General features: G+C 37.2%; 1 protein-coding gene across 4 annotated transcripts in view; it reads right to left on the reverse strand.

Annotated features, from left to right (window-relative positions):
- The window catches only part of ATXN7L1 (ataxin 7 like 1), a 114,172-nt gene that overhangs the window by 69,100 nt on the left and 32,613 nt on the right, over positions 1-12,459 (reverse strand). For 3 of the 4 annotated variants that reach the window (XM_030478110.2, XM_030478113.1, XM_030478112.1), the window contains one exon: positions 6,292-6,396. The exons of the other annotated variant lie outside the window; for it this stretch is intronic. In XM_030478110.2, coding sequence (XP_030333970.1) covers positions 6,292-6,396 — 105 coding nt within the window. The remainder of the gene's footprint in view (positions 1-6,291; positions 6,397-12,459) is intronic. 4 annotated transcript variants of the gene reach the window in all.

The raw sequence follows: 12,459 nt of genomic DNA on the forward strand, positions 1-12,459 counted from the left end.
AAAAATCAAGCTCTCTGTAGTCCTGGATGAGCACAGTAGCGAATACCGAGGTGACCAACACTCTCGCACATATGAGCGGCTAAGAAGGATTTGTATTTATTGCTTCATTTAAATCAAGTAGTAAAATGATTATCTTTTATGCATCTAAGTGTTTCTCTGAAACTGGCCAGAATCTCTCAGCAGTTAGGATACAGAGCTGGTCTCTCCAAGGAGTAAACAAACACAGATTTTGCATTTCTGTATCTGTTCAGAGTCAAGAATTCCTGATAGTGTAAAAATACAGCACTCTAAGGTAGGGAAAAAAGAGTGCTCTTTTAGTTCTGCCCCTTCAGGGGTAATTTTCACTCTACCTGGACTGTCCGTGCAGACATGTATTATTTAAGTTCTATGGGAATGGTGCAAAAGATGGCTTGTGGCCAGCTGGGTTTGGAGAGCTTGCAATGATATGGACATGACAGACCACATAACCTGCATGTACAATTGCAGGAACTACAGCTCGGATTTTCACTGCAGACAGGAGACAGAGGTTTATGCCACTGGTGGTACTTTGGTCTCGAGAACAAGATTTCTGATAGAAAGACTGTAAAGCCAAAGGGAATTTTTTGTACACTTTCAGCTAGTAGGGGTTTCCAATTTAAAGCAATGGAAACTAAAGTTACAGACAAAACCAGTGTATCCTAGGCAATTGTACAAGTAAAAAACAACAAATAAAGTACACACAAAACATTCAATTCCTTCTCACCTACCCCCACCAGAAGAAAAAGAAAACTGGGATTCTTGTCAGTGTAGCTGCTATTGTTTCCATATTTAACAAAAAGCAGGAGGGCCGACAGTAATTTTCATTCTTTTAATTCTTTTATGCAGTGAAACCTAACCATGTGACAACGAGAAAGTTATTCAACCAATAATGGTATCATATAACGAGTTTTGACAAGGCTGTGAAAAAAAGAAAATCGCAGTAGCAGGAGAATCATTCCAAACGTCGTTGTCCTTGAAGGGCACAACAACACTCCTCCTGATGAAAGGTCAAATGCAATGGATGAAATACTCACAATTCCAAACCCCCAAACAGCTGTATTTAATAAAATCTAATGCACAGAATAAATAAAAATAATCTAAAACCTGAGAATAATCCATCAAATGTGACAGTGATACCCGTGTCTAAATCCTTATGCAAAAAAGATGCCAGCTAGTAATGTTCCAGCTAGTGTTAAGAAAGCAAATCATTCTTATTCACACTGTAAGCTCAGCCTTCTTGTCTCTAATCGTGGTTCATTAAATTGTAACGCACAACTAGCACAATGTAAAATAGCTAGTCTGAGTAATTAAAAATATATAATCTCTCTTAGGAAAATAATCATGATATGGAAGGAAAAACAATTTATTTATATTCTTCAGTGCTCCATTACTTTCTCACTTTTCTTTTAAATGATGCTTATACAGCCAAACAGAAGGATAAAAAGGAAATATGCTTTTCCAACTTTCATGCTGACATGAGGATGTCAACCTGAGGATTTATAACTCGGAAGTAATGAAAATCAAGGGTAGTTTTTTTTCTTCTTGAAGGAATGAGAATTTCTACTTCTTAATTAGAAACCTGTTAGAATAACCTTAGAGACAGGCAGGATAGACAGCAATGAGCCTCCAATAGAGAAATTAGCAAAAATAAGAGATCTTCATGGTCATTTCTCCTTGATGAAGCAAAATTGTCCTCCTCTGCATGCTAAGACCTCATCAAATGGGGATCTTAACTATTCAGTTCATTAAGATACCCTCCACAGTTTTGGCAACTGTTCCAGAATATGTTTGAAAACTTTCTCTGATGGTTATACTGCAGTTATTGTTTAACTAAGCGGCATTATTTAGCTTGGCTTAATTTACCTCTTCTCCACAACTTTACTTTTAACACTTTCCCGTCATTAATTTATTTCCTCATATTAAAAGAAAAAGTCAAGATGTTTTGAGAAGCTCTCTGTATGTGCACTGCTTATTCTCCCCTGTGCCAGAGCTACTTATTTTCCTTTCAACAAGACAGGACCAAAGTTAACAAGCCTATTGTTGTATGGAACACTTTAGAAAAATAACCAGAACTCTATCTGATGCTCTTGAGTCTAGAAACAGACAACGTAATACAAGAATATGAAGCTTTACTCTCTCTGGGGCCAAAGGAAAATAGAAATGTCTCCTGGGAAATGGTACGGGTCCCGTCTTAACAAGTAACAGACAAACTGTCACAGAAGTGGAGTTAAGAGAAGTCATAAGGACAGAGCTCAGCATAGGCTGTTAGCCTAAAAATCTCCTAGATAACAGATACATTGAAGAAAAAACCCAAACAACAAGAACATTATGGTACTTCAGAGATACTCAAACACTATGTTTTTGGTGTCCCAAGAAGTGCTCTGTATCTTCGCTGAAGCAGGCATTTGAGAACAAAGACTCAAAACTAAAATCCCCCGTGTGCCAGGTACACTTAGAACTGCTACAAGCTGCATAACTAGACTGACTTCTCATTTCAAACTACTTTATGGAGAAATAAATACAACTACATGTTCACACATTAAAAAAAAAAAAAAAATCTAACACATTGTACCACTGCAACAAGTTACTCAAAAAACTGGCTTCAGAAGCAAACCACCCTATTGTTGATGACATTATGATATACTATTTTCTAAGTGCACAATCATACTGAATGACCTCAAGAAATTATTTGATTTATATGGTTTATCCAGCAGCCTATAACAGCAAGTCTCTCCTTCAGTTGGGCTTATGCCATATGTACATGAATGGTTTACTCCTTACAAATAGGTATAAGTGTTTATCCCACAGATGCAAGGACACGAAACTGCTCTGAAAAATAATTCAGTATTTCTCTGACTTTGAGGCTAGAACAGATCTACTGCTTTGCAACACTGAGCTTTATGCTGTGTTTATTGCAAAGCCTCTCAAGTCCAGCAAATTAGTCCTCTACTGAACCAGATCTTTTCTTTTGCCTGATTTCTAAGGGTCTAAGGTTGTACAATGCATTGTCTCCCATGAAAAAGCCTGAACAACAATGAGATTTTCCTGATTTTCTGCTTGATATTCCAGGAATCAAACTCTTAAAAGTTAAATAACAACATCTGCCTCCATAATCTCCACAACTTCCCAGAGTCATCAAGGATGGCTGCCACATGTCTGAAATTAGAGACAAATGAAACAGTGGGTCTTCTTACGCTCTGGAGAAAGGCAAATGCCAGTAAAGGCTTGAGAGAAGTGTTACAAAAACGTTTGCTAAACTAAGCATTCCAGTGCTGCTCCAAAGCCAAGATCTTCAAGTTACAATGCAGGGAACCTAGAAACATAAAAGCACGTGTCTGGCACGGACCTAAATCCTTACTGAGAGAATATGGACTAGATCATACCAGGGATATCAGTAACAAACCACACTTTGTGTGAATTTCTGGGATAGATCTCTACAAGTCCTTGTCAGCAGCAATAAAGACTCCCCATGACGCAGCCTTCCAGAGCCAAAAAACCAGTAGTGGTTTCTAATGCTTTCTCATTCCATTGTCTTTGTTATAACTTTAAAGCTGTGATTCAAGATGTAATATAATGCATTTTAGAGTAAATATGATTGCCTAAAACACCTCAAAGTCTGTTGTTCAGCATCACTGAATTTACAGGTATACTGCTGCATGGCCTAACTAATTAAACAAAATCCGATCCATCAAATGGATTATGTCCAACAGGTGCTAAAACTCTAAATAAACCCAAAAATTAAACCTTCCCTCTTCACAGAAAAGGCCAGTGCAGCCAGAAGCAATGTCTCAAACTGAGCCTTCTCCAGATCTTTCTCCGAGGACAACTGATATCATAGCATGTCCAGTGAGAGATTATTCAGCCACAAGCAGCATACAGATGGTCTGTTTTGTAATGCAAGATTTTTATAATTCTCTCACCAGACAATGCAACTACAGATAAATGAATAAGAACCATGTGTAGCTCTTCTTTACATCTTACTCATTTCTTACAAAAACAACTATATGTTAGTAGAATGCACATCACTTATACAACATGTAGTACTTTTAACAGAGTAATTTTTTGAAAATAAATTATTAGTTATTTTACAATAATTCTCAACACCTCCAAGAAACCTTCTCTCTTTTAAAATTTCTTTTATATGGTTTTAGCACATCACCATGACTGTTTAGTCTTTAAACCAAAATATTTTATCTATACATTTAAAGCTCTTCCACAGGCCTTTCAGCAATATTCCAATACACCTCTCCTGAAACAAGTCTGAATAGATTAAGTACAATCTTCAAGAGGTAACACCTCTGGTCACCTATTTTCAGTATTCTCCTTTTCTTTTAATACAGTCTACTTGTTTTTAAAAAGTCTTTATTGACCTTAGGCTCTTAAATCAAGCAGTTCAGAATGTAACACTCAATTGTTCAGTGTAACAGGATTGCTATAATGAAGATGAAGGAAATGTAGAAATAACAGAGTGATGGAGAAAAGAGAAAAAGAAAAAAGGGCAGTGACTCACAGGATCTTTGCAGTTTACAGACAACCCACTAACACTGATTGCAACTCGTTACTTCCAAAGAGCTCAAACAGTTCCTTCTAACACAGATTACTTCACTCTCATCTAGAAGAAACATCATTCTATATGCCTCCTACATGAAAATAGGACCAACTTTCATACTGCTCCCTAAACCAGAAGATGATATCCAGGAAACAGCACCACTACAGAGGGGTACAGCAAGGTGCTACATAGGTTCTTCTGTTCTGTAGAGCATCTTTTATTAATGCACCAGTCCAAGTTTATGGTACCCACCGTACCTACAACCATCTGCAGAGAAGCTTTTCTGTCATTGAAAGAATCATAAGATACCTGAAGCTGGGCAAGAAGAAGCCATCTACAACTAAGGGCAAGAAACGTATTTTGAGAAAAGACAGCAGGACAGCTTGTTAAAAGTTAACACGGCTGCCTCCACCCTAACTTTGTAAGTCCTTCTCCCACTATACTAATACTTTTGTATCTTATTCACCAGATACTCTTATTCACCAGATAAAAATGCTATATTCCACTATTGTCATTTTTCACAATTATTTCAACCTGGGCCAAAGCTAGCGGTGAGTCATACAACTGCCCTTCAACATGCATGCAGTTGGTCCAGGTTGGTTGTTAGCAGCCCATCCATACAAACCCAAGGTAATATATTTTGGTAGTGTCTCTTTAAACGTAAATAAACTTCTGTATTTTCTGTTAATCCCACTTAGGTATTCCTACTACTGAGTTGCTTTGCTGTCCAGAAGACTGAAAGGGGCACAGGATTTGTGATGTTTATTTGCTATATGTAGGCAAAGAAAACCTTTTTGGGTCTTTTTCCCCCTCCCCCCTCGTGTATTTAACTGATTCCATCCTCAGAAATAGCTGCCTTTCATTATTATGCAATCACCTCCAAATTAATTTGATTAAACTGAATTTGATTAAACCTCATGCAAAGCTAGCCATTCTAGTCACATTTTGCAATCCTTAAAAAAGCTCCCCAAACCAACCAACAACAAAACCATAACCAAAAAGCCACCACAGAAACAAACCACTGGACAAATAACAAATAAACCACTGGATAAGTCATAAATAAACCAGACCTCAGGATTAAGTTTTTTCAGGAATATCTGAAAGTAGTTTGTTAGTCAACAGCAAAAATTTCTAACTGAAGTAGTTCTGCTTACAAACAATCAACATTAAAATTGTCATCCTGCTGCTGTTTATGCTGAGAAATTAGTATCAGCACATTTCTGCAGCTTCTCAAGTGAACATTTTTCAAGAGAATCTTAAGAAATGTGACTCAACATGTAAAAAATTAAACCCTCTGATAAAAATAAACCCTATATACACCTATGCATAAATCCCATCATAAAACAACCCATAACATCCAACTTCTATGTAACGTAGATCATTATCACAGCCCTCATTTTGCAGCTTTGATAAAAGACAACCCAATGTCACGTCATAATAGTTTTAGCCTAGCTAGTATCTAGCTAACAGGATTTATTTGTTGTAATAGGTTAATGTAGTATAACAAGTTCAACTTGAAAAGCCCAGCTTCTAGAACAACTAATGTAACTTCCTCTACAAGAAATATGTTTATTTGAAGGCATCACTGGATTTTTCTGTGGAAAGAACACAAGATAACCACAAAAGTATATCTGCAATGCCTCTGTCATGATCATATGCAATGATTCTTAAGAGAACCATAGCCAGTTTGGCACTGTAATTCAGGAAAGAAAACATTCACTTACCGCAGTGTGACTGGAAAACCTGTGGCTTGACTACCTGATTGCAGATATTGCACACTACAAGATAGAAATCATCATGAGCTGGATAATGGCCAAATAAGTGCATATCTGTGGGAAAGTTAAAAATATATACAAGAATTAGAAATTATGCTTTAAATATATCTTAAGAAAAAAAATATTGAAAATACTGTAGGGCCACTACTGTTATATTAATTTATACAAAGCAAGTTTATACATTGCTCCATAAGAGCTTCTTACTATGTTTAAGAGATTTTTTTTCATCTTCTGGATTTCAAGGTCCTATACTAAAATGCTGCAGTCTCATCCCTCAGAGCACAGGCAGCAACACCTTTGTCTTAACGCTCACTGCCAAGAAGTGGAATAAGCATTTCTGCACTGGTCAAATGTTGGAACAGTAAAATAATACATCTTTCAAAATCTCTGCCTAAAGTTCTTTTTAGAAAACATGGTGCATGGGTTATGCTCCATGTTAAAGTATTCCAAGCTTGACTACTGATTGCTAGAGAAAGTCTCCAGCTTAAAAGCTAGTTATAGTAATCAAGGTCAAGGACCCTACAGCTTAAAATACAGTCAGGAATGTCATCCCTGCTTTGAACTAGATGTCATGACATGAAATTTCTGAGTCTGTGCAAATGTCCATCCTAGTTCAAACGCCCTGCTGTTTGTTTCCCCAACAAAAACTCTGGGAAGAGACAAAGTTGATTAATGAGGTATTCCTCAGTGACGGCATGAGGACTTTCATGAAATCAAAAGATGGGTACAGTCGGGTGATGACAGGCACTTGTCCCTCTCAGCTGAAACACATAATGCAATACATGCATTCTTAAGCCATTACGGATAGAGTAAAATGGGCTTAAATTACTACTGAAGGCCTTAGAGCTCTAACATTACAAGTGACATAACTTGTGTCACTCTGCTTTGCTATAGCTTAAGAACAAGCACACATACTCATCCACCACAGCTCAGCTGCAGTCGCTTTTATGCACTTCGGTGTGATCCTGTCACCATGCCCAGTGTTGTTAAAGAATGTGTTGCTGCATTAGTAACCCCATCCTGAGTATCAGAAACAGAGATCACGCTACCCCTCAGAACAGGGCAGTGACATCTTCATTTAAAGATCTTGTGAAATGGCATTCCAATGTTATTCAACAGCATCTTAAATCTATTACAGAACTTGCAAACGCAGCCGCTGACTCAGACTGAAATATCAACCCAATGCCTTTCAAACAGGAGGAAAAATGAGAAGACCCTCAGCAAAGACAAACATGCACAATAGCAGTCGTGATTGATAAACATCGTTGACTAAATCCTACTTCTCCAAAAAGTTGTATTTTTCTTTAAAAATAGTCATTTCTTTCAAAAAGTGACTTAAGCAGGTACTTATTTCATCAGTTCTTAACCAAAGCAAGCATTTTGGCCATAGAAATATTTTGATAAGTAATTCCACCCTGGCGCCTACTGCTCTGTAAGTAACATCACTGCTTACAGTGGCAGTACTTGGCATGATGAAGCGCAAAGTGTCTTCAGCCCCTGAAAACCCCAGAGAGGAACAGGGCATCCCTCACAGTAATTCAGGCAGCATCGCAAATAGGTCCACACAGGCTCGCTCAAGCATTCTTGGGCACAAATCAGCACCACCAACCTGCAGGTATTTCATAGTCTGATACAAAGTGAATTGTTCCTTTATCCCCTGAAAACCAAAAGCCTCTCTCTATGTTACTGCTCGTACCAGGCTATGAAATCCAGCTGAAAGGTTAACCAGTCATGACCCCTTTGCAGTGTGGGTCTTCAACTAGCCAAGCTTTTAAACGCGTTACAGCCAGATGAATGCAATCAACACATTCAACTTAAATTTAAAAGAAAGGCAGTGGTGAGGTGTAAACTCCTCTGGTAATTTCTTGCTGTAGTTAGTGTTAGTACTGATGAAGCCAAAACTGCACAGTTAAGATTAAATTAAATCCTCCCTACTGGTAAAACAAACAAACAAAACCCTAAGCAAGCACTATGCCTGACCTGTTTATTTTATTTCTTGTTTTCGTGTGGTAGAGTCAGTGACCTTAAAAATCACTTTACATTGGCAATTCTTTGCCAAGGATATTTTTGATCAGAACCTACAGATTTCCACTAACAGCACTGTAAACTCCACAGGAATGATTATTTCTTCCAGATATAGTTTGACACAAAGTCTCAGCTCAAAAACATGCATTTAATTACAGTTCTGAAGCATTTAAAAAACGGATAAATATCTCAACAACTTCAAACGTTGTTGTTGTTTGAATGATCCAGTGACAATCTTCGTATGAAAACATATAGACTTTGCCCTTTACAAACATAAAAGTTACAACTTTTTTCCATTTTAAATTCTTTAAGTACATTTAGCCTTCACAACTCTGTATACCAGCCTTTAAAATATGCCCAGCTCTGAGGCATATGAAATCTGTCTGGCTCTGAGTCTGGGTTTTTATGAAGTCTGGCTGCAGGTAATAACTTATAGAAACACATAAGGTATTAATACTGGAGAAATCTATCCAAGGACACAGATGGAATAAGAAATCAATTAGTTCACAGGTTTACAAAATCATGTATATTTTCACCAGGCACTGTCAAGAGACAGAGCATGAAGGAAAAATCCTGGTACCCGCGAGCTCGCTGCACAACTATGGCAAACAGCACTGCACCTAACTGGTAAACAGCACCAGTTCAGTTTTTACAGTACTGAGGAAGAAGCTTACATGCAAAGAAACTGCACAGATGCATAGGAGTATGCACCAAAATGCTGCTGTGAGAAACACAGCATCAAAACAATGCACAGATGCAGAGTAAGTGACATCCTAAAGCAGCACTTTGGAAGTTTCTCATTTTGCAGATGCTTAGGTACAACCCAGTGGAGGTGCAAGTGACTATTGTGTGAGTCTTACGATATGAATTGAAGTTATTAGCTACCTGTCAAAAGTCCCCTTAAATTAATCCAAGAATCTCAAGGACATGAGACCACGGGTTGGAAATCAGAAATAAGAATCACAGTACACATAAATTGCTATTATTGAATCAGAATAGCTAAAAAATTTCAATTAAACACTATCTTTCAGACTGGATTCCTTAAGAACCTCACTATTTAGGAGTCTGTAAAAGAGGAAAGTTCATCAAGAACAAGCAGGTTCAACTAATGCTATCAGTTCATCAACATCAACAAGGTGACACAAATCAGTTTCATGATAAAACTCATAATTTTTAAGCACACACACAATATATATAAATTACTTTTTAATTAAAGCTAGATGAAGCATTAATACTATCCCGCTAGAAATTCCAACTGGGGACACACTTTATTAGGTGCAATGATATTACAAATGCAATCCAGATCAGAGAATTTACAATGAAGAAAGCAAAGAAAATTTAAAATTAAAAAGAAAGCAGAAAATATAAGCAACTAAATATCTTTATATACATGTTTTCTTGCTTTTAATGAGAATAGTTCAATGCTACCATGTCCTACTCAAAGCAACCAGGATTGAAGGCGTATTGTGGACACTGGTATCTTTCTTAGATCGGATTACAGCCATTTGATAATCAACACCTTGTACGTGCAGCAAAAAAGACAACAGCCTCTCCTAACAAAAGTTTATCTTCTAAAGGCAACAATCACAGCTCCCTGCACTCTTAGTCAGATGCAATGGTGATTAGCTTTTCAGGAAAGGTTAATCCTGGAGAAGAAAAAAGTTAGCTCAGGAAAGACTGCTTCATGGAGATAGGCAAAACCACTGAAGAAGATGGCAGATAATCAGTGAATAAGATGAATGACTATCAAATAGTACTGACATAATTATCAAAGTACAAAAAGAACAGGGAGGGACAGAAGAGCAACTGTGAAGGGTATTTATTTTCTACCAAAATTTGGGTCTCCCCTTAAAGGGAAACAAGTGCTCAAGGTCTGCACGACTCACCCCAGACCGGCATGGTGATCTCTACCAGAGCCTGTGACCTGCTTGTTCCCTGTATGCAAATACAGACAGCTGCAAGTCTGAGAGAGAGTGATGTGCCTAGCCCTTCTGGTAAGTAAAAGCTCTCCATGGCCTCCATCATAGTTACCTTGTTTTACTGGAAGATGCTTTCAGTAGATTCGAAGCAGACTCTTGATAGCAAGACAGAACAGATAACTTATTTCCCAGTACACACATGCTTTGCAGGAGTGCTCTCTATACATACCCTACTCCTTGGCAATACTGAATCGTCCCCTCAAAATGGAATCTCTTGGACAGCATGTCTGTTGGTACTGTACACTGACAAAAGCCTTGCTTGAAAATGAGCTATTTGACCAACAGGATGCGAAAGTGCCCCGTGTCATGTGAAAAATACGCAAGACAGGTAGAAATCGGAAACAGTGAATGCTGACTGTAGGAAATAAGACTTTCCTAGATTAAAATCTTAAACCAAATATTTCTTTGTGTATATACTTTGCTATGGTGCTTCGAAAATAAATATAACTTCTGCTTATAGCTTTTGTATTACAAACATTTGCAAATACAAAGACAGCTGTAGCCAGATGACATAGTTTTGCAAGATACCAGCTTGGTAAAATGTGCATTAAAAACACAAATACCACAGAAACAAAAGAAAACGTTGCTTCTGCAAATTGTGACACAAACACAAAAATGCAGGTCAGACATGACTTGATATCTTCTCCAAAAACACACAAAAAGGAATTATTTTTAGTAACAATCAAAGCCAGATGACTTATAAGAAGTTCCTTCTCTATTATTATACAGTTCATAATCATTTACATCCAACTGCATAAGAAAACACAAGCTATAAATAATCTAAAACATTCTTCCACTTCAGAATTAAGGTTGTCGAACAGTAAGACCTCACAATATTGCGTGGGAAACTGAATTTTTAATGATGATCTTTTGCTGTAAGTTATACACACTTTAAATATTCTCTTATATATCTGTTGCTCCACTAAATATACACATAAAGTCTGCTTTGAAAAATATTAGTGATGCTTATGTATAAAGAGAGAAAAGGGGAGGGAGGAAGGGAAAGAGAAAGACTGTTCAAGACACACTAGTTTAAAATTAACAAAGAAAAGCTAAAAAAAGGAGAAAAAAAAAAAAAGAAATGGAAAAAATGGCAATGGATAAAACCAAATCCATGTGGTTTCTCCAGCTCCTGCAGATGCAGATTTTTAAACTCTGTGTCTAGAAATATACTTCATATTATTTCCCTCTTGTTCCACAGAAGTGACAAATCCACCCATCATTCAAAAATGGAGGAATGCAGAAAAAATGTTCAGTGCATTAGATTACTGTTACATTTGAGATTACTTAAGAACTAAGTAATTTGAATGGTGAATTGAAACTTGAAACTGAAACAATAAGAAGACATCTTCAGGGTATTACTCAGACAGCGGTTAGATATGCCTGCATAGACAGGATAGTCTTATCTTAGAAAAAGATGTCACACTCTTTCCATTTAACATCAGCTTTATTCTCCCCCAAGTATGGTTTTCTTTTAGTTTTCTTTTTTTACATAAAACCGAGTAAGTTGCTTCAGTAATTAGCTAGCCAGTATAAATTGCATTTTACCTCTGAAAATGTCAGAGTCACAGTTGCAATTAATCACAGAATAATTTAAGCTGAAAGAGATCATTGGATGTCATTTACTCTAAGCCCCTGCTCAAACCACGTCTCACTTCAGGGTCAAAACCACGAAGTAATGCTCAAGCTCCTTTCTTTTCTGATGGAAAAATGCAGGTCATGGCTGAAGTAACCATGATGTTGAGGAAAAAGTAAAATTAAAATATTAAGGACAGGACTAACAGAGAGACAAACACAATTGTTCCAAGTCCTGACTTAAGTCCTTCGGGTGTTAATGCAAGGAACTGAAGATTCTGCATGCTAAGAAAAAAGTGATTAAAGAGAAGAAAACAGAAATACTGGACTTTTCAACAACAACAAATTGATGAAGAAACAATCAGTGATGAAGAAAAAAAATACAGGGAAAAACCAGCAAATAGCCTTCACAAGAGTCACTGCGGTAAAGAATCGAGGGCAACACACCTTTAAATCAGACCAGTACCTTCAAATGGTATGCTGCCTCCCAGGTTACAGCAATCATGAGGATGCTGGCAACCCTAAAGAATGTTGGGAA

This window comes from Strigops habroptila, chromosome 3 (genome assembly GCF_004027225.2).
Source record: "Strigops habroptila isolate Jane chromosome 3, bStrHab1.2.pri, whole genome shotgun sequence".
Classification (NCBI taxonomy): Eukaryota; Metazoa; Chordata; class Aves; order Psittaciformes; family Psittacidae; genus Strigops; species Strigops habroptila.